Consider the following 27,821-nt stretch of genomic DNA (forward strand, 5'->3'; position numbering starts at 1 on the left):
ACTAATTAGGCCATTCCTTGCACTGGAAGCAATGTCTGGGTCTGGATGGATCATAGGGGCTTATCCCAATTTCTGTGACATAGAGGAGCTCAATGTACAAGTATACACCCTGGAAGAAAAGGCAGTCTACAGCGGGCAGCACTGAACTCATAACTCATAACTCATGATCAGACTACACTAGAAACTGAAAAACCTTAGAAACTGAACACTCACCTTCACCAGGCTGGCTTCCAAGGACATTCCACGTACATGGCAAAGCCATGTTGGCCAAGGCCTTTGTGACGTTTTCATCCATCTTGCTGCGGGTGGCTTCGTCACTCAGTCCAAACCTGCCGAGGATGTCCTGGTAGCTACTGATCCTCAGGCAGTGAGAGTTGGAGACCAAAAAGTCTGCCAGTTCCTGAGCATCATCCAGAACGTACTCCAGAGATGTTCGGCCAACACAGGAAACGGGCCCTCCATCAATATACAGGCAAACTGTGACTGAGACCATCTCCAAGGTGTTATGACCTGAAGAAGAACACACAAACTGGTTTAATTGCATTTTTTACATCAGGAGGTAAAAACATCATGAAGATAAAGCAACATGGTACATTTGGCACAATTAAGGATAATGTTCCCATAATAGGCAAGGAAAATAAAAATAATAAAAATAAGTATTCAAAAATAATACAAGCCCTTCAATCTATGAACGCAAACGAGGGAAACACACAAATGAGAGCCCCTTTTATGCATAAAGTTTATGAGGGCTGCCATAATTACCTAGACAAAGTTACAGTTTTATAATTTTTCAATTGTTCAGTCAACTTTAATAATCACTAACATTGTTCCATTAACTATTAAATATTGATTTATCCTTTTCATTGTGACTCCATACAAAAAGCATATTATACCCAGCATCCAAATAATGACCCACCACAATATGACAACCACAAATCCCCAAAATTTCATCATCTCATCATTCTTTTCAGAAGGGCATGCCTACTACAGGAATGCTTTGAACTCATCATTATCACCAAGTATCATCATTCAAGCCTCTAATGTGTCAGGTTTTAATGAGCCAAGGGTATGAATACAAACAGCTTCTCTTCTAGAGGGTTTATTGTTCATGTTCTCTCTTCTGTTTGTGGCAATCACTTTCTCAATCCCACAAAATTGGAGTGATGACAATGGATGTGACGATTCCCAGACGTATGTTGCTAGGGGGTAATTTAGATCGTGCCATCTCATAGAGCTCTTATGCTCTAATATTCTTAGGCCTAATGACCCACATAGGCAAAACTTCTTAACTGTGGATATTTTTATCTTTCAGTGAAATGTATATTGTTCAGCTCCTTATAAGACACTTTTTTACTTAAATGCTAATGTGGATTAGCCTACACCAGAAAAACTAGATGTCCATTATGCATAAACCTATCAAAGAGGTTTTCTGTCATGCATAAAGTTGGTTAAAATAAGACTGCAAAAGTAAACACAAGGAAATAAGGTGCACAGCAGCATTTGGAAAGCAGATATTTTTCTGGTTATGAAATATTACTGAGTGACCCTGTTCCATATAAATGCAAAAGAACAGAAAAGATAAATAGTATTTGTGGGACAAAGCACTGGAAAATCAAGATGAGTATTGTCCATTACAATTGCCAAAATGCAGGCACAGTATACCGGTTGCTGATTAAAAATTTAAGGCAAAAGCTGCACGCAACAATTGTACAATGATTCTTGGTTTGCTCCCTGCGTCGGAGGAAGGGAGCCCATTTTTTCTCAAGCCTTCCCAGCAAGGGAGAGAACATCCAAGTTTCCCCCAGACACAACAAAGCTCTGCCTTCTTCCGCAGCCCAGCTCCAGCTCTGCCCATGTCTGTATGAAATTACCTTTTTTCTCATACAGCAATGCCATTTGCCAGAAGTGCTCAAAGTATCCAATTATCTGGCTAGGAGTCATGTTACCCTCAGCAATTCTACACGCCTCTGCATGTAGCTCAGAGCCGTCCTCCATTGCTCATATCAGATGGCACTATGACACAAGCAGAGGCAGCAGGACCACACCTGTTAGGTCCGGGAGGCTGAACCCTACCTCCGGGAGATGCTTGTACTCCCTACTTGCGATCAGAGTTTGCTTCAGCAAGATTCTTGTAAGTTGTGCCAATCACTTCAAAAGAACATTAAGTAAACAGCATCCATAGTGATGAGAGGGCTATGTTTCAAAAATGTAAATGTATATGTGCAAGCTTACATTCCGATTGCAAATACACAAAAAGACATTCTTAAGGTTTTGGAAGTGGACTCGTTCAGCACTAGCTACATTTTAAATGAATTCCATATCCTAAAAATATTATTGAAAAATTTAAATCAGTGCACACAAAAAATAATGAAATTCATTATTTGTGCATTCTTCTCTATAGCTCCTAAATGCTACATAAAACTGTCTATAACAGTGAAATGACACACGTTTCAGCAATGTTTCAAGAAAGGGCCATGCCTCTGGGCATTGTGCTAAGTGAGGTGTATGGTGTGAATGTGTGGGCTAATGGAGGGTTTCATCATTGGCCCCCCATGGTGGAGGAACAACAGAAATCTCTCAGCATCTCCCTGACCTGTCTGTGACACTGCACGCAACTCACCAGGGACAGTGAAGTGCAGGGCGCATCCCTCCCCTTCTCTCTGAGCCGCAGTGATGTAGCCCAGAGCAGACCCCTCCAGCACAATGTAGAACTCAGCCTTCTCTGGGTCAGGCTCTGGGGTCTGCAGCACCACACTGGCCTTCACCTGCCCCTGCAACGTACACACACACAGAGAGAGAGAGAGAGGGATAAGCAGAAAGGACGCAGTTGGGGTAGACTTTAAAGGTTCTGAACCTTAATTACGTCAGAACAAATGGACAAGGCGATCCAAATTGACAAAAATCTAATTTGAAGAAGTGATAAAGCGGGATGAGCAGGTGCTCACAATATCACAGCCTGGATCAGCATGACAGTCTGAAGCACTGGAGAAGGACACAGAGCAAAACAAAATAAAGCACCAGGCATCGGACACTGCATCGTATTCCATGACTGAGGAAAAGCTAATTTTTCATTAGCTGTCATGCAGTAGGAAGGAAAGAGTCCTGAGGTCTTCCTGAAAATAGAGATAGTAATGACACATTCCTTTCTGATTAACTTACCTTTTTATCATGTTATCATTTATCTGTACTGATGTTTTAACATTAAGCACTCCACATAAAGACTGCCAACAGACCAATGTCCATTCACTGAAGGCAATTTATCAAAATATTTGACACTTTCCAACCTCATCTTCAATAAAATACTTCCATATATGAAAACTACTTTCAAACATATGCAGTCAAAGAAAACAATGTTCAGATGACCTCATCAAATTAAGGAGGGCTAGGCCTCAAAGGTCTCCCTGGGTACAGGTATGGTACCAAATCTACAAACAGTATAAGCATTTCCTTACTTTAAAGCACAGCAGAAAGTGTGTAAATGAAGACTGCTGCAAAACAGATAAGAGCTTTTGAGCGGGAGGAGTCACTGATACACACTCTAAATGGCTTTGTTTCCATTTAATAAGCTTTCAGTTTTTTATGATTTAAAGTGACAAAAAAGCTGCTAAATCAACTTCACAACATAAATATTTTCCGATATTGTAAGGTTTATGTGTCTCTTTTTAAGTCCTCAACATGTTTTCAATACAATTCAGATGTTTCGGTCGGTGTTGTGTTCAGACTGGTATTTGCACTTGCCATATAAATCATGCACGGCCAGAGTACAAGTTTCTGTCAACGGTCAAGTCCAGCTATGGCTGCCTTTATTATCTAAAAACACACGTCTAAATAAACAATGAACATTTCTAATGACAACTGTCAAGAGTTTGAAGATGTTTGAAAGCTTAAAAGTTATGTTGTAATATTTGTTTGTCAAAATATTTTGCCATTCCCATGCTCTGCTGCACATTGCCAAGAGATTTTGACAAATTATACTAATCGTGAGACAGTTGGCTGTTGCCTTCATCACAGAAGAATTTTAAAAACAATAAGAGATGGAGTGGATGAAATATCAGGGTTATTTTAAAACACCGGCAAAAACCAGCTGTGTCTGTCTCCTAATATATGTCACCAGCAAACACCTGTATCCTAAGGCAGCTATTTGGTTACAGCAGGAAGGACAATTACCAGTTCATTCAATTATACCTTGTTACCTTCATATTCACAATCGCCCACTCAGTATTAAGGTGAAAATGAGCTCACGTTAAACAGACCACATTGTAATTGACTTAAGGATTTTATCACAAAATAAACAAAGAAAAACAATGCAAACTACATGCGAGGCTGTATTAAAAATATTTTTTTACATTGCTACACTGAGCTCATACAGAGTTGCACTTACAGATCATACACAGACTTCTCTCATATTTTTATTTGTTTTCTGTTTCAGGTTAATATGTGCAAAGTTAACAAAGCAAGCTGCAAATGCAAAATGCAAGACAATATCTGGCAACATATTAACTAAGAAGGAAAATGCTGTCTTTTCAACTAAATATAAAAGCAAAAACCTCCTGAATTCATGCCAATCTCCTCAAAGGCTGCTAACTATTTAAAAATTGAAATTAAACTCAATGTTCTGTAATCCGAGTATTAAATAACAGTATTTGCAACAAAACACATATTATTTGTCAAAAAGAAAAGAGAACAGGTAGTGAGGTCACAAAGGACCAACAAAGGCTAATTAATATCAATGATCCTGTAAAACACAAATGCCATTCAACAAAGGTGAACATATCACATTTTAGAAAGTTCCAGAAGGTTCCTCAGATGCCATACTCTATATTGGAAATACCCATGTTGTAAATAGATTATGTTTCACTATAGTGTTTTGATAGGCTTTAATTTATCAGGAGGTCAGGAACAAAGTTTCAGCATAATAAGTTGGGTTTGAAATTTGTTACCAAAAGGCTTTAGACGCAATAAAAACAGCATCTCCAGTGGATCTCCAATGATGAGTCATGGAGCCGATAAGCACCTTTGGCAATCGGAGCCAGAACTTCTAGGACTGTAAAGCTGTGTGAACACTGAAGCAATTCCAGTGCCCTCTCTGATTTTGGAGAGAAAACCTGAGTGGTGTGAATCTGGACAACTCAAGCTTCTCCCCCTGCATTGTGCCACAAATATCTCACAACCGACAGCAGGGACACAAGAGAACATGTGACAGAGTTGTGATACCACATAGAACATTACAATGACATTCGCACATCCCTTGAAATGAGTGTTTACTAGTGACACTGCATTATAACTTCAGGTCAAACAATGGAAATCTCACACTGGACCACTTGTAATAATAAAGCGTGAAAGCATTTTCCAAAAAAGAAGAAAAAATTGCAGATGCTTCAACTTGACGTAACATCCTTTTTTCATTATAGCCCACAGGAGCGGTGGAATGGGTTTAGGAAGGAGGGGGGATCACAGCATTTTAGGGCTGATCGGTGGTTACTGTGGCAACTGGACAAAACCAGTAGATGATGTGACTTGCACTGAGAAACAGGGGCTCTTTTCTTCACAGCTGTTAACATGTGCTTACTATCGGTCAGCATAACTTCCTCTTGCATGACCTTGTAGGCGAGATTATTCTTGGCTTGATTCTCTGTGTAGCTGTAAGGATAGAAATATATCTGTAAAATAGTTCCAAATCCCACTATACAGTGTATTTCAATTAAATCATTTTTACATACATATATCTAAAATATAATATAAACTAGGGTTTTTACTGGTCTAATGACCTGCTTGACAGATGTACTGGCATTTCCAAGCACTGTCATAAGGAAAATGAGTAGAGCATCTAATTTTATTATGGGAAAAAAACTGTCTCATAAACCCCTATGAAATATATACACTGTATAGTATGTACATGTAGGGTCAGTCAATCAGTTCCACCTCATATTGAGCCTTTTATGCAGAGGTCCTATCGCTAAACATTAACCTGGAAGGCAAATGTATTCATGCCAAAGAAAGCAGCTTCTTCACATGTTTCCCACTATGCATAAGATGACAAACAGCTTGGTAGGTACAGCTTCTGTCCAACAGCTGTCTGGAACACTGTGGCCACGGATGAGACTGCCAGCTCAAAAGTGCAAGCTGTGTTTGTGGTAGTACAACAAGTAGTAGTAGTAAAGGTAGTTTTACTAGTCATAGTAATGGTAGTGATACTAATAGCAGTAGTAGGTGCAGCAGTGGTAACAGATGTAGTATTGGTGGTAAAAGCTGTAGTTTTGGTGGTGGTGGAAGAGGGAGTAAGATATTCCACAGACAGCAACAGAAAATGTGTGCAACATGTATAAACAGGTACAAACAAAAGACTATTTGCCTCAGAAGCAACGACATTCCTTCTTTCCCAATATTACACAAACAGTCAATTGAAAGGGTTTCCAAATATGCTAATGCTTATGTTCTGCATAATGAGCAATGTCAGCCTCTGGAAATACATTCAAAAAGACTCAATAAAGATCAATGAAGTACAAACAATGGGAAACTAATCAAGCACTGGAAGAATGGAAATACTTCAACCACATCATTCTTGGCGAAATACCCCACTGATAAGGTCTTAAAACCTTTCAATCAATGTCAGCAGTGAAAACAGTGAAAAAAACAGATGAAAAATTGATTTCCTCAAAACTACAACAAGATTCTTAAACTCAAAGAAGTAGATTTAAAACAATAAAAACATTCTCAACATCGAAGGGGTATGTTCAAAACCACCCAAAAATGCATACCAGAGAAGACTATTCAGGTGAGGTTCTTTTTCACTAGTATTCATGTGAGATCTATTCAGTTACATTCAGTCATTTTCAGAAATGTCCTCCACTTCCGGCCTTTGAAAACCCTTCAGAAACAATGGCAGAAAAATCCTCCTTGAAGACCTTTCATGTGAGACCCCGCACATCGCTCTCCCCTGCACCTCTTGAGCCGAAGCTGTTTCTCAGGATTCTGAATGACCGTCTGCGATTCTCTCCCATTCTGACAGGGCCTCAACAATGGGTGTTTAGTTTCGTGCCATAATTAGCCTGCAGAGGCTGTTAAAATCGAGAAGGGTGGGTACAAATTACAGCCGGAATTCAAGCCCACCTTGAAAGAAAATCATTCGCACTGTCCAAAAATGACCGAGACCAGTCAGAAAGGCGCATAATTGGCTTTGAATTATGTCACTGCTGCAGTGGGAAGACAGAGGATATGAAGTACTATTATTGATATTCCGGATCTATCTAGGCTGTGACCTCTGCATGACCCCAAAGAGAGGAGACAGAGCATTAGAACACACCCATTCTACATAGGACAGCAGCAACACCCACATAAACAACAAAGGTGACCTTTTCATAAGGAGGCACTGGTGTCAGAATTTTAACATTGTGTTGACCAGTGTGAGGTTTTCAGGAGAACCAAGGAAAATACATCTCCATTAAATGGAAAACAGGCTGATTTTTTTATGATTACTTCTTTGGCACTGAATATGGCCAAGGATGTGATTTCAAAGCTGGCAAAGTGTGAATGCAGATGTGGAGAGAGGAAAGAGGAAGAGAGGACTTAGGTCACGCTGATACACACTCTAAAGAGCCCATCCTTCTGGATAGCGCCACACTGAACAATTTACACAGAATGAACCAGACTTTAAAGAGCAGAAACCTTCTGCAACCAAATTCCAACTACATTCCAGATACAACCAAAAACATATTGCAATACCATTTCTGATAATCCAAATGAATCTTTTATTGATTGTGGCAGCCTGCATAAGCGAAAACATTGCTAATTCTTGAGTTTCAGATATCAGAGGTCAGGTGTCATTAAAGCAGACAATTTGTTTTGTATTCCCCTGTATAGTGCAGACACGTGATTGCACAGGTGCCTCTCAGCCCATGCTGACATAACACTTACACTTACTGGAGAAAAGACACTGCTGTACACAGTATGTTCAGGATATGTCAAATAAGACAGTCAGTACTGTTTGCTGTCCAATGAGATGCTTCATGATTTGCTGTCTTCTTATAATAATGGAGTCAAACATCTACTCTATTTACATACATCTGCCAAGTAACACAGTCTAACAGCAGTGGCCTTGTCGAGAGCATGAGAAATGAGATACGTTGGTTCAGTGAGGCGTGTCCTACACGGGCTACTACATGCTGTTGCACACCCCACTCATTTCCTGTATCGTGCAGGAGGTGACACTCTGGGAATTGGCCTAATGCACTGTTTCCTTGGTATGGAATTCACTGTAATTAGTCAAACACAGAGGTGTGGTTCAGAGAATAATAGTACAGGGCACTGACATTCATAAACACAACATAACTTCATGAAAATGCAAATCGTAGAAGTCTGTGAAAGTAAATTGTTCATTTTCGGTTTATTTACACAGGCCAGTTGTAACAGCACTAAAATCCTGGTTATAAATTACATTCACATTTAGCTACTTGGCAGATGCTCTTATACAGAGTGACTTACAAAGAGTAGGTGCAATGTGCCTCGAATGAAGCTGTATGGAAGACGATACATACAGGACTGAACTGACCACATCCACATGCCCCTTCCGCAACATTCTGATAACCATTCAGATCTGCTACGGTAGAGGATGGCCAGAGAATCGGCTGTACTGACCACTACAGGACACTCATTCATTTCGGGTCCAGAACAGAGAGTTGGGACATGTTGTGAAATTACAAAGAAGGGGAGGGGTGGCTAGCCAGGCAGGAAGCAAGTAATGGAGTGACCTGGTTAGTGTGTCTGGTCTGATGATGGACATCTTGCCACCTGGTAGGCTAACACCAGCGTTCCATAATGAATGTGTGGCATTACCAGTGGCCAGTGGAGGGAGATCAGTAGGGATAAGACATGGGGATATTTTGGAAGATGGTGCACCAGTCAAGCAGCAGAATTCTGTACGAGCTGCAGCTTTCTGAGCCGACTTGCAGGGAAACCAGCAAAGAGGGAGTTGCAGCAATCCAGGCAAGATTACAAACCTTGACAGATTCAGAGGGCTTAATAATGCCTACTCCATCAGAATAATCAACAGGACTTAATTTAAATAATTTCATCAAGCAAAAGCAGTACATGTGATAATTAATAAAGAACTGTTAATCTATAAACCTACATTGCTCTCATCTACTGTTTTACTCAAAGCAGATAATTAACTGTCTTTTTGGATTTTATTGCTTTCAGAAATTCAAGTCAGTCTTTGTTTTTTTAAAGGATCAATCCTTAAGGTCAATCCTTGTTCTTTTTATGAATCTATTGAGTGTAAAAAGTGCTATTTCCTAACAACAACATATATTCAAGAGGGTAAATGACCTCTTTCTACAAATACAACAGTGAAAAGCTTCATGTCATCCATTAAAATGTCCTACCTCCCAAAGACTGCTCGCTGCCATATCTGTGTTTTGTTATTATGACTAAAACAGCTGGCCTAATTCAATTATATATATTTCCTAAGACATACAATCAAACTTTGGGCATTTTACAGGATTTAAATGTCTTATAGTCATGATGTGTCTAAATCCACTAAATGATGTGTCTACCTCAAATTATGATCACATCAAGGTGTCAGCGAAAATGGCCATTTTACGAATTCATCTCCAATATATTAAGACAGCTGTCAGTGGTAGTAATTAGCTTGCTTTCCAACATCATTCTGTCACCATCGTCATATTACAAGTCTTACAGAAGAAGATACAGAGGACAATGTCACAGTGTCTCTATCCATAGAACTAATGTGACATAATAGTGTCAAAAGGGCATGAAAAGGCTATTCCATGCAATTTGCCATGTAAATAAAGATGACAGACATAATTAGGTACAGACACAGCTCTGTAATCAAGCCACTCTCGCTTACAGTCATGACTGAACATTAGGAGGATGCTATATTGTAAAAGTTCACCTTGATTGATTTTTTAGCATTTAGCATTTAAGTCTTATCTAGTTAGTTAACTTAATTTTACATATTATGTCCTGTGTAGCCTCTTGCCTATTCAACTCTTGCCTTTCACTTTGTGTGTTGTGGTCACACACTGATGCCACCTGTCCCATATACCAGCCTCACAGGCAAGTTATGAAAATTAAGGGTTTGAGGGGGTCACCGAAAATTTGCACTTTGATTCTATTTATTTATTTATTTATTCATTTATTACTGTCAGCTGCTTTGATAAAGCAATTTTCCAAAAAAAAAAAACTCCAGGTTTGCAGTGATGTCATTAACTGGTGCCCCTAACAATGGTGTAACACAAGATTTAGCTGTTTCAATCCCCCATGAATGCAAAGCACCATCTACTAGAACAGGAAAAATGTGCCTAAAGTACCAAACAGATACTCATTTTGCACACAGGGAGCATTACCACAGCTATCTAGAAATGAACCTTTTGGCAGATGACAGAACATGTTCATGCAGTCCCTGTCAATTAACACACAGTTTCTGTTGTGCCTGTTACCTGATACGGGTTTAAAGGCACCGAATGTTCAAAGAGTAGAAAAGGAAAGAGGCAGGGAACCTTTCAGATGCTGTTAACAGTAAAGCCCACTGAAGATTCTGAACTGTGCTTGCACCATATAATCTTCTTAAGAAATAAAAACAAGAGTGCTTATTAAACAAATTGTAGATTTGTTAATTCCACTTTGATCAAAGATAATTTAAAAATAGACTGCTTACACCAATTGTGGTTCAGCTATCTATTTTGCAAGTAGGACCAAACAAGTTCTGGTTAATTTCTATCTACCTATCTATCTATATCAATCTATCCATGTTACATATACTTTATGTATACACAATATTTTATTTACATATAATTTCCTATAATTAATGTCCTTCACCTCTAGGTTGTTTGTTCTTCCTCTATCTAAAAAATGTGAGTTTAGCAAAAACAGTGTCTTCTTGGCATTCCTGATAAAATGAAATGCATTGTATGCAAATGTACTACGCAATGCAATTTCTAACTCCCATTCTCATGAGGTCAGACAAAAACTTGCTCTTGCTCCAAATTAACTCACATGTAGACATAAACATGCTTTAAAATATGTGCTAAGTTGTGGCACATGAAACATTCATGGTATTTCAAAGCTTGTGTACCCTGTTATTTATGCATGACAAGGATGTCCAACTCAACACGTGGGCATTTAAACAAAACAAAACAAAAGCCTTTCATGGAAAGTTGTTCTCTCTAGTCAGAAAAATAAATGCCTCTGGATTTTAAAAGCAGACGCATACCTTGGCTGTGCTGTTGCACAATGAGAGAATGCTATGCAAATTAAAATGCCAGAGCCTGACAGATTGCCAGTAAGGTCAAAGAACAACAAACAGAACAGGTCAAAATACAAAGAATGAAAAATAAACAAGAAATCAAAGAAATTCACTTATGGGGGTATGATCATATTTGCCAACTGGCCTATCAAACATCTAGATGTTTTAAGAACAAATATCTGGCATCTAAATATTGCTTTTATTCACAGACTGAGTAAAATGAGGTAATGTATCCCATTAAAAGCCTAAAAAAGTTCATATCTATTCTGCAGCTGTCCGAAGCGCAAATAGTTTATCTATAAAATAAGAAAAGCTTCACTCATGAAGATGTGGCTGTTTAATTCTCCTTTTCTTTCATTTTCCTTTTCTTTTGTAACAGATAAACTGAAAACTCTGTAAATCTGTGTGTAAATATTACATCTTAGTTTCAAATCAGGTGAGCTCTATTCAACCATCTCCAAAAAAAAAAAAACAGATTCTCCTTTAAAATTTCTCGTAGGCTGCAATTTAGTGACAGAGGGTTTTCCACCAAACTGTGCTCCACCTCAGCCAAGCTGAGACTTCCGTGCAGTTTCCTCTGACTGAGGCCCAAGGCTACAGCACCTCGTGCATTCTTTTCATTTCAGACACAAAATGGCATGCAGTCCCCGAGCAGGTGATGACTTATTGCTGGCCAACGGTAGCAGGTCACCCAAACACTCCTGGCGAGCCCTGCGCTGGCGGGCTCCGGTTCTCATGCGCTCCACAGATCGGGCTGTGCTCTGCGCAGTCTCTGCCAGCCATGCCAGCCGCATTCACTTCGCAGGCTCATGTGAAATCACACGCAGTCCTGAATTTGAATGCTAGCCAGAGCGTAAGCCTCTGAACATGAGATCTGTGACCTTTTATTTCGCAATCACTGCGTTCATTCCAGGTGGACATCTGCAAGAAGCGCTATCTTAGTATAGCTGATTGCTGTAACATGAATAACATGATCGCTGCCCTCTCTCTGGCATTGGTCGATCTATGTTATGACTGTGCAGATGAAGTACACTTTGTGCAAATAGCAGAAGCCAATTTCCATAATCTCCATGATTTGAATAAAATGGAAATAACAACACAAACCCCCTTTTGCTAAAATAAATCAACCAGTATCATGTTTCTTGTGCCTTTCGTCAGTACTGTTAGTGTTGGACACAATTCTCACCCACATCTCAAAACAAATCTCAGTTATCTACAGAGGTGGTTACACAGTGAAACAAAGAGATTGCTAGCGCATGAGGAATTGGGCAAACATTCACCATTTCAGCCAGTTCAGGCCAGAGCACCACAACCAGATCAGGGGAAAGTCAGACAAAACTCCACGCATTCTGCAAAACTACACATATCACAAATGTCACCCTCAACAACCCTTTACCCACATTCACTCTCATTACATGAGTGATTAATTTCCCAAAGAAACATACATGATCTCCCCTGAACAAAGCTATCTAATGGCTAACTGTTTTTCACTTCCCTAATTTTTTCCTTTTTTCCTTTTCCAATGAGCAGGAAGAGCCAGGGTTGGGGGACTGTTCGGAAAGCAGGGAGGCTATACTGCAGCTCCTACTATAGATGAATAAGGACACCGAGTGCCATGAGTCTCTTTTTTCACCAGTGACTCATAGAGGTGACAAACCAGAGAGTCAGAGAGGGAAGGCAAAGGAGCTACTTACATATAGGGGCACTTCTCTTTTGCTCAGCTCCATCCTCTCAGCATCTGCAGAGACACACAATAGGATGAGATTTAGTCAAACCCAATCCACACAACTGGGCAGGACAGAGACCAATATGCAGGGTTGATGTGGACACATTCATCATCTCTTCACATGAAATTCTAAGTGCAAACAAAGTGGCGGAGGGTTTGGCACAATCCCATGAGCAGCTGAGAAAGTCACATCGACACAACAGGTCTGACCACAGATTTGTGCACAGTTATGGGAACATATTAATCACCTTTCTGAGTAACCTCGTTAGCCAATAGCTTTTCACATGACAAAGAAAGAAAAAACAAACCTCAGTACACCAGCTGGCACAAACTCACAGGCAGTTACAGGGAGCCATTAGTAATATACATTTTTCTATTGCTATTCATCTTCTGGAGTTTTACCATTTTAGGAACCGTACTAAGCTTTAATGCATGATGCCATGTTTCAGTCCAACAGTTCACAGTCGGTCCTACAGCAAAGTCTACAGTGAAACAGTACAATTGCTAGAGGTATTCTGGTCATATAATGTATGGTGTGTTTAATTATACCCTTTTTTCATTTGCTGATTTCACAAAACCTGGCTACCCAGCTATTAAATTATTGCTCAAGTTAATGCAGTTGAAGAGTTGCACCACGACATCAAACAAATTCAGCTTGTGCTACACTGATAGATCCTGATACTCTGACGACCCCAAAACATTACAGCTGGGATCATTTAATCGCTGAGAGATTGGAAGAACAATGTTATTAGCTAGCTATATGAACTACAGACAATCCAGACAGAAAATTTGCATAATAGCAAAAAAATAATAATAATAAATCTCAATTTATTGATTTTGACATTGTTCATTTAAAACATACTTAAAGTCGTATTTCAGGTTAAAGATCTTTCACAATACTTTCACAATCAATTTTGGCTGCATGCAGCAATGCCAGACAAAAAAGAACATCTAACCTGGTCTTAACTGCCTTCATTCCACAAGGCCTGTGGCAGTCAGGGGCTGTAAATAGCAGTGTGCTCAGAGTATACCGCCTTTGGTGTACATTGGCAGTAAACTTTCACACCCGCCCAGATAACGTCTGCAGATGTGCCCAGTCAGCAACCATTTTCGGTGCTGAACAAAACCTCCCCCTGTAATTGGATACAAACATCACAAAGCCCCTTACCCTGAGAGACAACTTAATCTCTTCATCCCCTGCAAGTTGGGACAAAGCGTCTTAATGAGACCGAGTCATCCTCTACCAAACTTTTTCATGTTTCACTGCCCTACGCTTGTTGGTGGGAGAGACGGCCAAATGCCAAACAAGCAGCACAACTTGCATTTGCTTCATGTGCTCCATCGAGTCCGCCACTTGCGTTTTATCACGTGCTGCAAAGCTGATACGTTACAACTTCAGTTTTAACCATTAGTATTATGAGGTGCGCTGAAAGGGCTGTTATTTTACAGTACCCACACCTAGCTGCCAAGGAGTTTTATGATATACAACAAACAGAAAGAGGACAGAAACAGGAAATATTAGCAGTAATTCTTGCAATGTCAAGTAAAGACAGATGTCAATGATTAAGTGTGCATGAAGCTTTTAACTGAAATGTCTCAGCCAGTTTTTCTCTTTTCCATTCCTTTTTTCTTTCATTGTTGATGTCTTTTCACAGCAGACTTCGATCCCTTTTCTCTTTTATGAACTGGCACTTGATTTGTCATAAGTGGGGCGCAATAAAAATGGATACAAGCATACAAATAGTATTTTACGACCTACCCAGAACACACTGATCTGGGAAAGCACCCTGTTATCTTTATGTTCATAGCCATGAGCGTCCTTACATTCTTTTTTGCCACAAGTCCTGTGTTGAATTACAAATTACAAAGCTGCTTGACTTCAGAAAGTGTATTGAGGAGCACTCGCTTAAACTATTACCATCCTCAAGATCTTGGGGGTGTATTAAAGTTTAGTATATTGTTAAACGTGACAGATATGTACTCTGGATCAGCCACCACAAGAGGGACTGCCCTGACCTTGGGCCAGCTAGGGAAACTCCACTTATAGTCCCTGGTTCCCTGGAGGCCTCTTCCTGTTGCTGTTCCTTGATCACTGTCACCAGTGCTCAATGAAAATACAACAGGTCCTTCTGTCAAGGGGTTTTTACATAATTCTACTGCTAAGGGGACAACAGTAATTAAAATTTTCAGCATGACAGACTGGAATATGTGATTTAGACAATGAAACGAACAAAAGATTGCTGTAATCATGCTATTTTCTAAATTTGCAAACAGCACAATACATTTTTTTACAAAAGGGTTTTTTTTTTGCAATGGAGTGACGTTCAAGGATTACCCAAGCATACTAACCACGGCATTTAACCTGAAAATCAAACCCATAGCGTTACAGTCACATTCAGGTACTCAAGGACAGCTCCACACTGGGAGATTGCAAAAACACCAGGCATGATCTCAGTCAGCGCGTTGTCAGCAGAGGTCCGGATACGTGGAGGAAAACCATTTGTACGCGTTCCCCTGCAAAACACGTCCACCGCTGCTGCCCATCAGCAGACACAGCCTTCCTGTGCAGCCAGCGCGAGTCCGACAGTGCTCAACACTCGCTTCCTGAGCAGACTGCAGTGCCAAGCCCCATTACACACAGGGGAGATAGGCGCTCCAAGGAGGGGCCAAGTCTTTGCGTGGCTCCTTGGAACCAGCCCAGACTTTTGCCAAAACTGATAAAGCACCAGGCAGCATTTTTATTCCTTGCTCTTTCCTTTTTTTTTTACACATCAATCACTGAAAAGGATGAACTGCTTGAGTAGAAATCCCCTCTATAAAGGAGTTAAAGTTGAACCGTACCTTCCAGTTTATCTCAGTGGAGTACAGATTCCATCCAATAGTCCTCTCACCTCATCATAATGGGCCAATGTCACTCTGAACTCATGTCCTTTTCGGCCATGTGCAGTCTCCCCAGGAAAGATGTTGAATACAAAATAATTAGAAAACGTATTACCTTCTTCTGCTTGCAGCATTCTCTAGAATAGCTTAACGTCTTTTCATGCCTTAGTGAGCCATTCAACTGTCTTAAGAAATGATGCAGACTGGAATGAGGACAATTAAACAAGGCAGACATCTAAGCACAAGGAAACCGAATCTTTCAGCATGTTCTTAAGAGCATGTTCTTGCAAGTGTCTAAAAATAGAAGTAAAATAAGATAGCTTTCCTGACTTGACTTGGTGATATTAATCTCAACCTTCAGCAACATTTTTTTTCAATTTGATTTTGAAAACCACTTTCAAGGGAAAAAAATTCGGAAGGCAACATATTTGATGTGTAACATCTTTAGCTACTAAAACTATTTAGGCTAGGCTGTGTGACTCCCAGTTTTCACCATCGGCCTTGTGGTGACAATGACGAAAGAGGATGCATTACCGACATCATTTGAGATAACTCACGTTCAAGAACAGCCTTCAGGCAATTCTCCATCTATTACTGATCTGATCTGTTAACGCTTGCACTAGTACAATATAAGGGAATCTCTCTCATGTTTTAGAACAGGATACATAACATTCCATTACCATTATTCACCACTTATGTCTGTAGTCTTGCAAAGGAGGAAACATCTCTATATGTTGCTCAGCTCAGAGGAAAGAATTGATCTGTAACATGGTTACAATAATACATGGGCAAGAAAGGTTCCCTATTAGGAATGGGCATGCAGTATAATTTGACCTGACTCATCTATAAAACAAGACGAAAGTCCTTGCTGCTGAAGCTGAAGACAGGGTGCTTAGATGTGTCTGAGTGCTGGCTTAAACACACTTCCATTTGAAGAAAAGTAATCAAATGATCTAAGAATATCACTGAGACAGCTGGTTATTTTCTATCATTTTCTCTACTGGAGCATTGGGGTGCAGCTTCAAACTAAGACATTTGTCTACTTTCTAACACTTGCCACTTGCAAAGCATCTCCTATATATGCTGTGAGCAATGACTGCTTATAATATCTACAAGACTACAAATCTGACGGTTAGTTCCAGCTAAGATGTATTCTTCTGACATTAGTGTGTAATTGTTAATGTTACTGCAGTGCTGTTTTTGTCTGGATGTCATGTTTTCTTCCAGTAAGTTTGAAGAGCTGGCTTGTAGTGTATAGTGTATACAAACTCACAATATTTGCCCAAATTATATGTTAATATTTCATTCCTGATGCAAACCATTGCAACTGGAACAAATTTGCCATATTCTTATACAAAGCACCTCTGTGTATGCCACAACAAAGAGAACGTTTCATTTAAGAGATGGAACAATATGCATGAGCTGTGCCCTGATATCCTCCCCCTCTTTCTCCTCCTGCTCCTCCAAGCCTGAACTGAATTTGGAAAATAGCCACTCTGAACTCCATGCAAGCTTGCATTTGATGTTTTCAATTAATATCATAAAATGAAAAGGCAGCACTTTATTATTACGTATTCAGTTTTAAAGCATCAATCCTTATCTATGGTCAAGGTCCCTACGAAAAGAAGCCCAGATCCGTGACTATATTCTGTCTACTGGCACACCATGCAGTAGGATGACCACTAATGCATCTTCTACATGCATCTGACCTCAGGTTAAGTGTCTTCCCCAAAGGGAGCAGCATTCCACCTTGGAAACTAAGCAGTAACTGTTGGATGACAAGCCTCTACACCACACTACAGTCAAGTCTGTCAGTCTCTTCTGTAGGCCTCTAAGTGCTCTGAAAACTCACCTGCTCACATTGCCCATTCCCAACTGCTACATTTGTGCACTGACTGCCATGTGTTGTAGTCTGTCAACCCCACCACAGCCAGGGCATTTCTCTGCATTTTTTTCTATGATGTACCAGTTCCCTGACAACACCAATCAATATTGCCTCAATTGTAATCGTATGGCTTGCTATTCTACATGGTATAAGACATTATGCACTGTGTACCAATTTCATCTATGCATTCAGGTGATGGTACAGGTTAACAGCCTAAGTGTTGCAGCTCTGATGAGTCATAACTCTAATGTCACACCCAGTTTTGACTTGTGATGAACTGACACATTTGTATTCAGTTATACTTTCCATTTCGATTTAGCACCCAGGCATTCCCTTGCTTCAACAACAGATAATGTAACCCTTTCCTTGTGTGGGTGTGTTTTTTGGTGCGGTTGCTTAGAGGTTGGGTTAGTCTGTACAAAGTACAATAACTCATCATTATGCGCTAACTCCAAAATCCTTTCGAAGACAGCTATAATAGGGTAATTCAGCTTTTATATCTTTGGTGGTTAGGCACTACATAGGTAGGTCGGGGAGAACGTTTCACTTATTTATTTTTGTATAGAATATGTCAAATTCCCAGACTCTCTCCATACTAACCGCTTGCTATAATGACGCGCGTTCTAAACATACATCACCACCGAGTATTGAATGAATTATATCATTCCAGGTGCATTCATTTTGTATCTGATGTATTTGTTTAGAATATCATTAAAGTATGACAACCCTTTATTTGAAAAGTTGTTCTGAAGAACAGAGATGCGTTATGAATTTGGCATAATTATGATAGTAATAATGCAATTTGTTGCACTGTTAGGAAAACCGAAAGTCCTGGTTTGAAATGTAACGGCTTCAGTAGCCTACTCTCAGTGTCTTTCTTCCAAACACATCTGGAAACCTAGTGGTCGCTCCTACAATTTGAAACTTCAAATGAACATGGACAAATGTTTTACAACACAGGTACAGCTGTCAACACGTATTACATGAGTTACTGAGGATCTGGTACTGCCGATTTGCGCTCATACAGCAAGCTAGAACTACACCAACCTCTCCGCTGGTGTCAAGCCACACAGTACAACGTCTGCACTTCAGTTGCTAGGATGGATCACTGCATCGTATAAAACGTGAAGAAAAGGGTCGTCTCACCAAGAAACGCTGCCTAGCTACAATTGCATCGGTACATAATTAAACAACACATTACCTCAATCCATGCGTCGTTTAGCACAAGCAATCAGAATTCCCACATCCTTGTAACTTTGGGAGTTGATGACAATATATAAGGTCAGGTAGGAAAGGCAAAAATAAATGTGCAAAGGCCAAAGGCATGTACTCATACTCCGCAACTTGAGCGCATTTCATGCCAGATTCAGGGACCGCCAACAAAGTTTCAACCCAGAGACTGCGGATCTCTGCAAAGCGCCGGTGCTTTAGGAGTGGCTGCGCTTGACGACTTCCCCACTTCTTTTACTGCGGGAGAGGAGGCTGCCTCGCCTCCCCGGCTACAGGCAAGTCACACGGAAAGACACACAATAACAGCGTCACGTGTTCACAGACACAACCTGGCTGCGAGCACGACGACAGGCTGTTAACCCGTTGACTTCTACAGGTGTGCGTCTCGGGGAAAAGAGAGAAGGGCTAAATAAATAAACGGTTTTTGATTACAGTGATCATGGGAAAAGGCACAGATGGAGAAAACTGTTCGATGTCCTTAATATATACTTCTTTACACTGGGGAGCAAGAAAGTGTTTTAGTTCTTCTGTACCTCAGGTGTTTAGAATGTGTATTTGTCCAAAGGTAACAATGTGCATTGTGTATGAAAGGCGAAACTTCATATAAAAAGTAACTCAACTGAAGCCATTCCAGAAAAACTCTCCTTATCTTCCCATTTGAGTCATGCAGAAGAAACTTTTTTTTGTTTTAATTGTGCTGAGACATATCTTCAGCACCCTGCATAACTATATAAAAGCAACTGCTGTCAGTTTCAGCTGGCAGAAGTATTTTGTGCTGACATATCTTCATGGTTTGCATCAGGAACCTTTTTTTTTTTTTTCTTACTTCACAAACCCGTTAAGTCAGTTTCACACGTGGAGCTTTGGGCAGACCTGGCTTTCCAAACACGCCCAATGAGAAGCGTAGCGTGTAACGTTGGTGTGGAGTTTCCGAGCTAATCGCAAACCATTTTCTTTAACAATGTCCTTAATGTTAGTATTCTTCAGGGCAGCAGAGGTCCCCTCTGCCAGCACGGAAGTTGTCAGGAGGAGTTCCAAACCAAAAGTAAACCATTTAATTATATTAGTTGGTGTTTGCTTTGGACGGTGTCTCTGCAGGGTGTGTTGAGAAGCCCATGATGAGGCCTACTTAAAGAGAGTAACAAGGCACTGTTCTGGAACTTCTTGTTTTCCCATTTGGTTCACTAAATAACATTGCACACTCTCAAACGAGAGCAGAAGAGAAACACTTTCATTGATGTTAAATATTCTGGCTGTATTTATTCATCTTGATTTTTTGTCATGGACATTATACAATGTTATAGTCAAAACACATTTAATATATAAAACTGTTTGCCACTGAAACTGGCCTTAGTGGGATCCTCTTTGTTGAAAGCACATGTGAAGTACTATGGCAGCCCCCAACCCCCAGGCAAGAGCATCTTATAATGCTTTGTATTTTGCATCTTAAACATCCATTATCCAATACCCATCATGGTTCAATCCCACCAACTCAACACATTCCACCAGTCAAGGGCCGAATCCCATAACCAGTTTTCAGATGCTGATTTATATCCATGTATGTTCTATGTATAGAATTCTTAGCAGAAATTATTTAATTCCATTGGCAATGGATCCTAGCACAGGGCCTCTTCATACAAACAGTGTAGAAGGGGGTTCGTTAGTTAGATTTTTATTATTATGACGGTTTGATGATTAAACATCTTTAACATAACCCTGTATGTGTAAATATCTCTGACCTCCTACTTTCTCTTTCCCACAGCCCCTCTTCTCTGTCTTAAAATATTGTCTTCCCTTTTGGTTCAAAAGCTTAGGTAACATCTTCAAAATACAAAAAAAAAAAAACATTGTTAATAAAAAAACATATTTCTCCTGTTGTTCACTTTTGCATTATTTTTAGATTTTTTTGTAACAATATCTCCAAACTCCACAGACTTTGGTAATTTATTTCACATCTTCATCATGGTAGTGATTTGCATGCTTTTCAGCCACTTCTGAATTCTGCTGCCTGGTTGAATTCTCCTTTCTCTCCTTCAACACTCTCAGGCTGCTTCGTTGCTCATTTCAGTCTTTTGGGTTCCTGTTGTGCGCTTCCTCAGGACACATATAGGAAAGCAGCTGCTTTGACACGGGCCTTGTGTATTCTCCAAGATTTGTTCTCAAAAGCCATCAAAACACTTCCACCAAGATTATACATAAGCACATGTCCATGTAAAACGTCCTGCCCGTTAAGAGAAACAGTGGTCCTGGCAAACAGGAGCCAATAAAGAATCCTTTGAAATACAGAATTATTTTTGCGTTTTTTGGACATACATAACCACAGGAGTTATTTTCTGAATTTATCTGATTCAGAAAATACCACCTGTGAGACCAAAGAGAAATCATCATCATCATCATCATCATCATTTTTATTCTATTATTTTGTTGTCATTTGTCATTTGTATTATGAGATGACAGCAGCTTTACACATAAGATTATTACTTGGGTATCATTGACACAGCACTGTGAACAGCAGATTTTTGTAAAGTATATCAACATAATGTCATATGATTTGCTTAACAAATACTCTCACCCAGGGCAAATTTGAATAGCTTACATTAAACACTTATTCAGTTCTTTTCGAAAATCTTAGAAAAAGTTGTAACAAAGCAACTTTGCTGCTTTTTACAGTCCAATAATATTCTGAAGTCTTTCACTCTGGATTTAGACCGCATCACAGCACAGAAACCGCTCTCCTAAAAGTACTTAATGACACACTTCTCTCCTCTGACAATGGCTGTATCTCCCTACTTGTACTCCTAGACCTAAGTGCAACCTTCGATACCATCAATCATCAAATTCTATTAGACCGACTTGAGAACCTGATTGGCATAAGTGGAAAGGCTCTATCCTGGTTCAGGTCTTGTCTTTCAGAGCAACATCACTTTGTCTTCATAAACAATAAGTCCTCAAAACTCTCCAGAGTAAGACATGGAATACCTCAAGGATCCGTGTTTGGATCTTTGCTCTTTTCGTTATACACGGTCCCTCTTGGAAATATCATTCGTAAACATGGCATTAATTTCCACTGCTATGCGGATGATACCCAGTTATACATATCGGCCAAACCTGATGTCTCCTTGGAAATATCAAACATGGAAGCCTGCCTCAAAGACATAAAGACATGGATGGCCCATAATTTCCTCCTTCAGGACTGCTTTCTTTCATTTGAGGAATATTGCCAAAATCAGGAAAGTTCTATCAATACACAATGCTGAAAAGTTAATCCATGCTTTTGTTACGTCCAGATTGGGCTACTGTAATGCCCTCTTGTCAGGATGTGCATATGCCTCCCTAAAGCCCCTTGAGTTGGTTCAAAATGCAGCTGTTCATATTCTAACCAGAACATAGCACTTTGAGCACATCAGCCAGTATTAGCCTCTCTCCACTGGCTACCTATCAAATACTGCATTGATTTCAAAATACATCTCTTTCCATTTAAAGCTTTAAATGGGCTTGCCTCTCCATACCTTAAGGACCTTCTTCACCTATATTCTCCAAAACAAACTCTACGTTCCCAAAGCATGGGACTTCTCATTGTTCCAAGAGTGGGTGAAAGTACTATAGGTGGTAGAGCCTTTTCGTACTGAGCCCCTCTTTTGTGGAACAATTTACCCACCGAAGTTCGGGGAGCAGACTCTCTCTCCGCCTTTAAGTCTAGGCTAAAAACTTATCTTTATTTCAAATCCTTTAGTTGAGGGTCACAGCACAGTTCTGGCATTGATCATAGAGTCTCTGATGGACTAAGTGGTCATTGCTGTCACTACATCAGGGCCTGGGTACTCTGTGTTCAGCTGATCTGGCTGTGGTCTGGTGTTGACTGCCTTAGGGTCACCCTCATAATCATGCTGGCCCCTTGCCTCTTGTCCCATAGGTATGCTTCCATAGTGCTTATCGGCCAGGATTTTTCCTTATTGCACACTGTAGTGAAGAGCAAGAGCAGTCACCCCACCCGGCCTTGAACCCAGGTCTATAAGGTACCAAAGTGCAGCTTTGACCACAACACCAAAGAGCCAGGCTCTACTGCCTCTACCAAAGGTCCAGTCCTGCTACCTTGTTTCCCTGCCTATCAAGCCAACTGCATGCCAGGTAACTGTTGTTAATTACTACTGTCTATCAAACTCAAATGTCTTAAAATACATTGTACAACTTTAAGTATTCTCTCTAATTCTATCTGCCCAGTGCCGGCCAGAAGCAGATGGGTTCTCCCTCTGATCCGGGTTCTGCTCAAGGGTTCCTCCTGTTAATTAGGGAGTTTTTCCTTGCCACTGTTGCCTTAGGCCTGGGAACAATGTAAAGCTGCTTTGTGTCAACTTATGTTGTAAAAAGAGCTATACAAATAAAATTGAATTGAACTGAATTGAAAGTTGGATATTTGCTGAAAAAAAAACTTGCTCAAGGATACGACAGAAGTATCATTTCCAGAACTCAAGTCACAAAGCGAGTGTCCTCATCACTACACTCCCAACACAATTCAGATAAGGGACTGACTGCAATTGGGAAATACAATTGCATTTGTGAATGAAATCTCATAGTACTGCACCAAGAATTATTAAACAAGAGGAGTACAAAACTCGCTTTGGTGCTGGAGACAATGTGTTCCAGTGGGCAATAGCAATCGGTCTGAGACACATTATGCTACAAATCTTTGCTCTTAAAAGTCAGAATTAAATGAAAGTCTCAATATGTGACAAATCTAATGATTTAAAAATCCTTTCCATGAGATTAGCCCAGGGATGGGGAAAGTGAACTGTTACGGTACATGCCTATTTTGCTACATTGCATTTTGGATTAGCAGACTCATATACCCACATCGTTGACACACTGCCTTGTTTGCATTGTATGCATGGCCTTTTAGCAGAGTCATAATTTTCAGTTTGTAGACCAGTGACCTAATCGCTGTACTGCACTGCTGTTGTGCAAGTTGCTAAGCAATAGCGTGTTCCTAATGTCTATATGTAAACTAAAATAAGAAATTTATCTTTGATATGCAAGTCAAACAATGACAAGAATACAATGCACTTCTGTCTTCAACAACCTCCTAAATCTACGTGGCCAGGTGCTTGTCATTGTGACGTCTGTACAATGAAGTCTACATTTGCTTGGAAAAGTATCTGAAGGATTACCATGACATGTTTTATGTTCATTTGAGCTTAAGTTTTAATACTTTCAAATGCACTTTAGCATTCATTTAAGCAACCAAGCAAAAGAAAAAAATATTTGTGTAAATTTGTTACTGAAATGCATTGCTTAACTGCTTACTGTGAAAAAGGTATTAGGAAGCTTGAACTCGTTGCATGTGTATTTTATCCTTATACTGCTTTTTTGTTGTCTGGCTGAAGCAAAGAGGCTTGGCATTTCTAATACTGCATGGAGGCTCTATCTGAGTCCACTGCTTTGAGCACTAGTTTATATGACTGTCAAATACCCACAGTGATCTTTAGAGGAGCTGTGTGATGAGCTATAAGCCAGATCCATTTAACTGCCACTGGGCATTGGGCGGCTGCATTGGGATCTCCGTATGTTTTTGTGGCATCACTGCAATGCAGCCTGCTCTCTGCACTAAACGTTAATTGAAACCTGCACTGTGTGTGCACTGTACACTGAATTCTGTTTATAAAACACACTTTCTTCATTACTAACATCACAGACTGCTCCACTTTCACTTGTTTTTCTGTTTGTCTTTCTCTAATCCACCTGAAATTAAGTGGAAGTATGTGAGAGGACAACGATGGTGCTGGCATCCTGCAGTAGCAATCCAAAGGTGCTTAGAGTAGGAGGGCATGCGTGCTCTTGAGGTTTGGACTGCGAAAGCTAGCACACCTGCTAATGACATTTGCTGCTGCCAAAACACACTTCAGGTGGGGATTTATCTGGGTGGTGCCGGCATAACAAGCACATTACTGTCATCTGCATACAGAAAAATCTAATGAGTGGTGAAGACATAAGGTATTTAACAGCAGACAAAAAGACTGTTGTACTGGCAAAGGATGATGAATAAGTATCCACTTTGGTGAATAAAACCACTTTCGTGCTGAGTTTGTTTCATTCATATGGGTGTGTGTATATATATATATATATATATATATATATATATATATATGTGTGTGTGTGTGTGTATGTATATATAATATAGGTTGATATTGGGTGTGATATGCATGGTATCAATGCAAACATTGAACTGAGAGTCCACATCACGAATCCCTCCAAGAGTCCTCCATCACTGAACCCCTCTGTCCAGGCATTTTGAATATTTATGAGGTACATGTAGGTAGTAAAGTTCACTGCTCACTGCTCTCACATCCATATAAGGTCTAATATCCAGAGCAATCACGACAAGACAGGAAGCAGCAGAATGGCCAAATTATGTGCCCACCCTTCCTGCTTCTTTGAGTGAACAGACTCATGTGCCAAGCAGACCTTGTAAATGTGGGACCTGGCTCAGAGGATATTTAAATATTTAAAGATATTTTCATTTCACATGCACCTAGTTAGTGTTTGCTAAGCAAACAAAACAAAGATGCACAAAAATCTACATTATGTATGTTTGTGACCTAAACCATCTCAACACACTGTATTTACTTGTAACTGTATAGCATTTTCAGCCATAACCTATAGGTAAAATGTGACTTCTCACAACAGAATAACCAGCTATAGCCCTCTAGCAAGCAATTAAACTTGGTCTCTAATGATCCCATGATCTTGAACTTGATCATTTTGATCTCTAATAACATTATGTAGTGTAATAAGATGTTAGCATAAGAGGTGAGGCTGAGGTTATTCTCATTTAAAAAAAGCTTTTGTACCCATCTTCCCCTTCACTATTGACTGTGTTGCCTCATGATCTCTAAACTGATAGAGGCAACATTGTTCTAGATGCAATGCCAAGCTTTTTTTTTTTTTTTTAAGTCAATTCAAATATCTGCTGCCGGCAATATGACCCCACTCAGGCTCCAAGGTGCTAGCATGTACTTTGCAACTAAATAATGCATACGTCTGGGACTGGGATCTTACTCACAGACTGCAGTGTTACACATGACTCATGAGCAGTGTCCCGCAGTTGAACTGTCCCTGTAGGAGCACTGTGTGTTTCTCTGAGACACTCAGAAGATGTGTTTTCTCTCTCAGTTTACTCTGCAGTCCAGGGGGAAACACTGATTTTCCTTTATTTCTGTTAACATTTTCCCATAGCTTCTTCAAAACACATAGCAGTGTTACAGTCAATTTCCTGCATTCATCTTAACAGCTGACTTGTGGATGAATACAATGGGTTATTTATTTTTATTTTTTTGCTTCTTTCAAAATGGGTTGCTGTATGTAAATATACAACATAAACGTCAGGAACACAAATATTACACACAAGTAATACACATAAATAGTAAGTTCACAGACTCACCTATAGGAAACACAAGGAATTGCACATGATTTAATGTGAGCCTCAAAAGAACTTACTTTGAATTCCATTCACTGTACATACACAGTATGCGGGTATTTGTATATAAGTACTTGTATACAAAAGCTGTGGCTTATTCTATAAGATATACATTTACAGTAGAGAGTACATAATTGACAGCACTGGGAAAAACTTCTGTGAATTATAGAGAGAAAAACATCATGGCTACATTTTCATGACACATTAACAGGAAACTGGGTACAAATATTGATATAATGTATAATGCAGTAATTTAAGGACAGGCATCATCCAGTTTTGTTGTAGAATGTATTATCATTCATTTGAAATTTAAAATACCTGGCAAACTGACAAAACTTACTACACTCCAACCATCCTAAAAGACTGTGCCATAGAATTATAGAATGTTCCATGTTATATTATATATAAAAGAGAAAGATGGATAAGTAGGAACAGAGAGAGAGAGACAGACAGACAGACTGTGTGTGTGTGTGAGAGAGAGGGGGGGGGGATTATTTTACATCAAATGTAGCTACACTGCCCCCTGGTGTTCACAAATACAAAAATATCAGTGGAGCGGTGTACTAGTCTTGATGTACTAATATGTCCATCTTTGACCTGAACACAATTATCTTTAATATAAAACATTAATCTTATAGAAATTTAATAATTTGTGAACATAAAATATAATTAATGCACATCAACCATTTACAATACAACACAAATAAGTATATTTAAACTATACGCAAATAATGACCAACTTTGATCCACACAAAACAGCCTTATTAAACTTAGACACTGTTGTCAAATACACAAGGCAACCAAAAAAGAAGCACAGTGCAGAGGACAGGAAACAACACTGCACCTTCCCCACGTACCCCTTTTATGTGTGTGAAAAATATTCATGTTTCACAAAGTCATCTTTCTACAAACAGGAAGAGAACTGGGTCCCATTAGGACACAATGATTATGTTCAAGTGAAACATTACCATATCAGCAGTAGACTGTGCTTGTACTCACATGAAGAGATCTCCCTTAGTGCTGTACATAAGCATTTATTTTTGGTGAAATGTATATGAATACATACATGAATATTTTGGGGAAATGCTCTGAAAAGAGCCCTGTTATTAGTATTTACTGATCTTGTCGTGAAACAAGTCAGAGTAAACAGAAATGGTTTCAGGAGGCCATTTCAAACCGCCTTCAGTATTTGGCCCTGCCCCTCCATCTCTGCCAGCCCATTGGCTGCTCTCCTCTGTGGGGTGGCCACCTCCTTTCTGGTGGTCATGGTGGCGTGCAGTGTGCCCAGAATGCCTGGCACCCCCACCAGCTCCTGCTGCTACTCAGTCTCCCTCTAAAGCAGCTCCGGCAGATTCACTGTCCGCTA

At 39.9% G+C, this 27,821-nt stretch overlaps 1 protein-coding gene across 4 annotated transcripts in view; it reads right to left on the reverse strand.

Moving 5' to 3' along the window:
• Positions 1 to 19,202, reverse strand: part of arhgef28a (Rho guanine nucleotide exchange factor (GEF) 28a) — an 87,959-nt gene extending 68,757 nt beyond the window's left edge. For all 4 annotated transcript variants that reach the window (XM_036528840.1, XM_036528838.1, XM_036528839.1 and 1 more), the window contains exons 1-4: positions 18,956 to 19,202; positions 12,958 to 13,001; positions 2,621 to 2,771; positions 214 to 510 (exon numbers count right to left, since the gene is read on the reverse strand). In XM_036528840.1, the coding sequence (XP_036384733.1) occupies positions 214 to 510; positions 2,621 to 2,771; positions 12,958 to 12,990 (481 nt within the window). In that variant the 5' untranslated portion in view covers positions 12,991 to 13,001; positions 18,956 to 19,202. The remainder of the gene's footprint in view (positions 1 to 213; positions 511 to 2,620; positions 2,772 to 12,957; positions 13,002 to 18,955) is intronic.
• Positions 19,203 to 27,821: the final 8,619 nt, after the last annotated feature.

The sequence above is a fragment of the Megalops cyprinoides genome, chromosome 5, assembly GCF_013368585.1.
Source record: "Megalops cyprinoides isolate fMegCyp1 chromosome 5, fMegCyp1.pri, whole genome shotgun sequence".
NCBI classification, from domain to species: Eukaryota; Metazoa; Chordata; class Actinopteri; order Elopiformes; family Megalopidae; genus Megalops; species Megalops cyprinoides.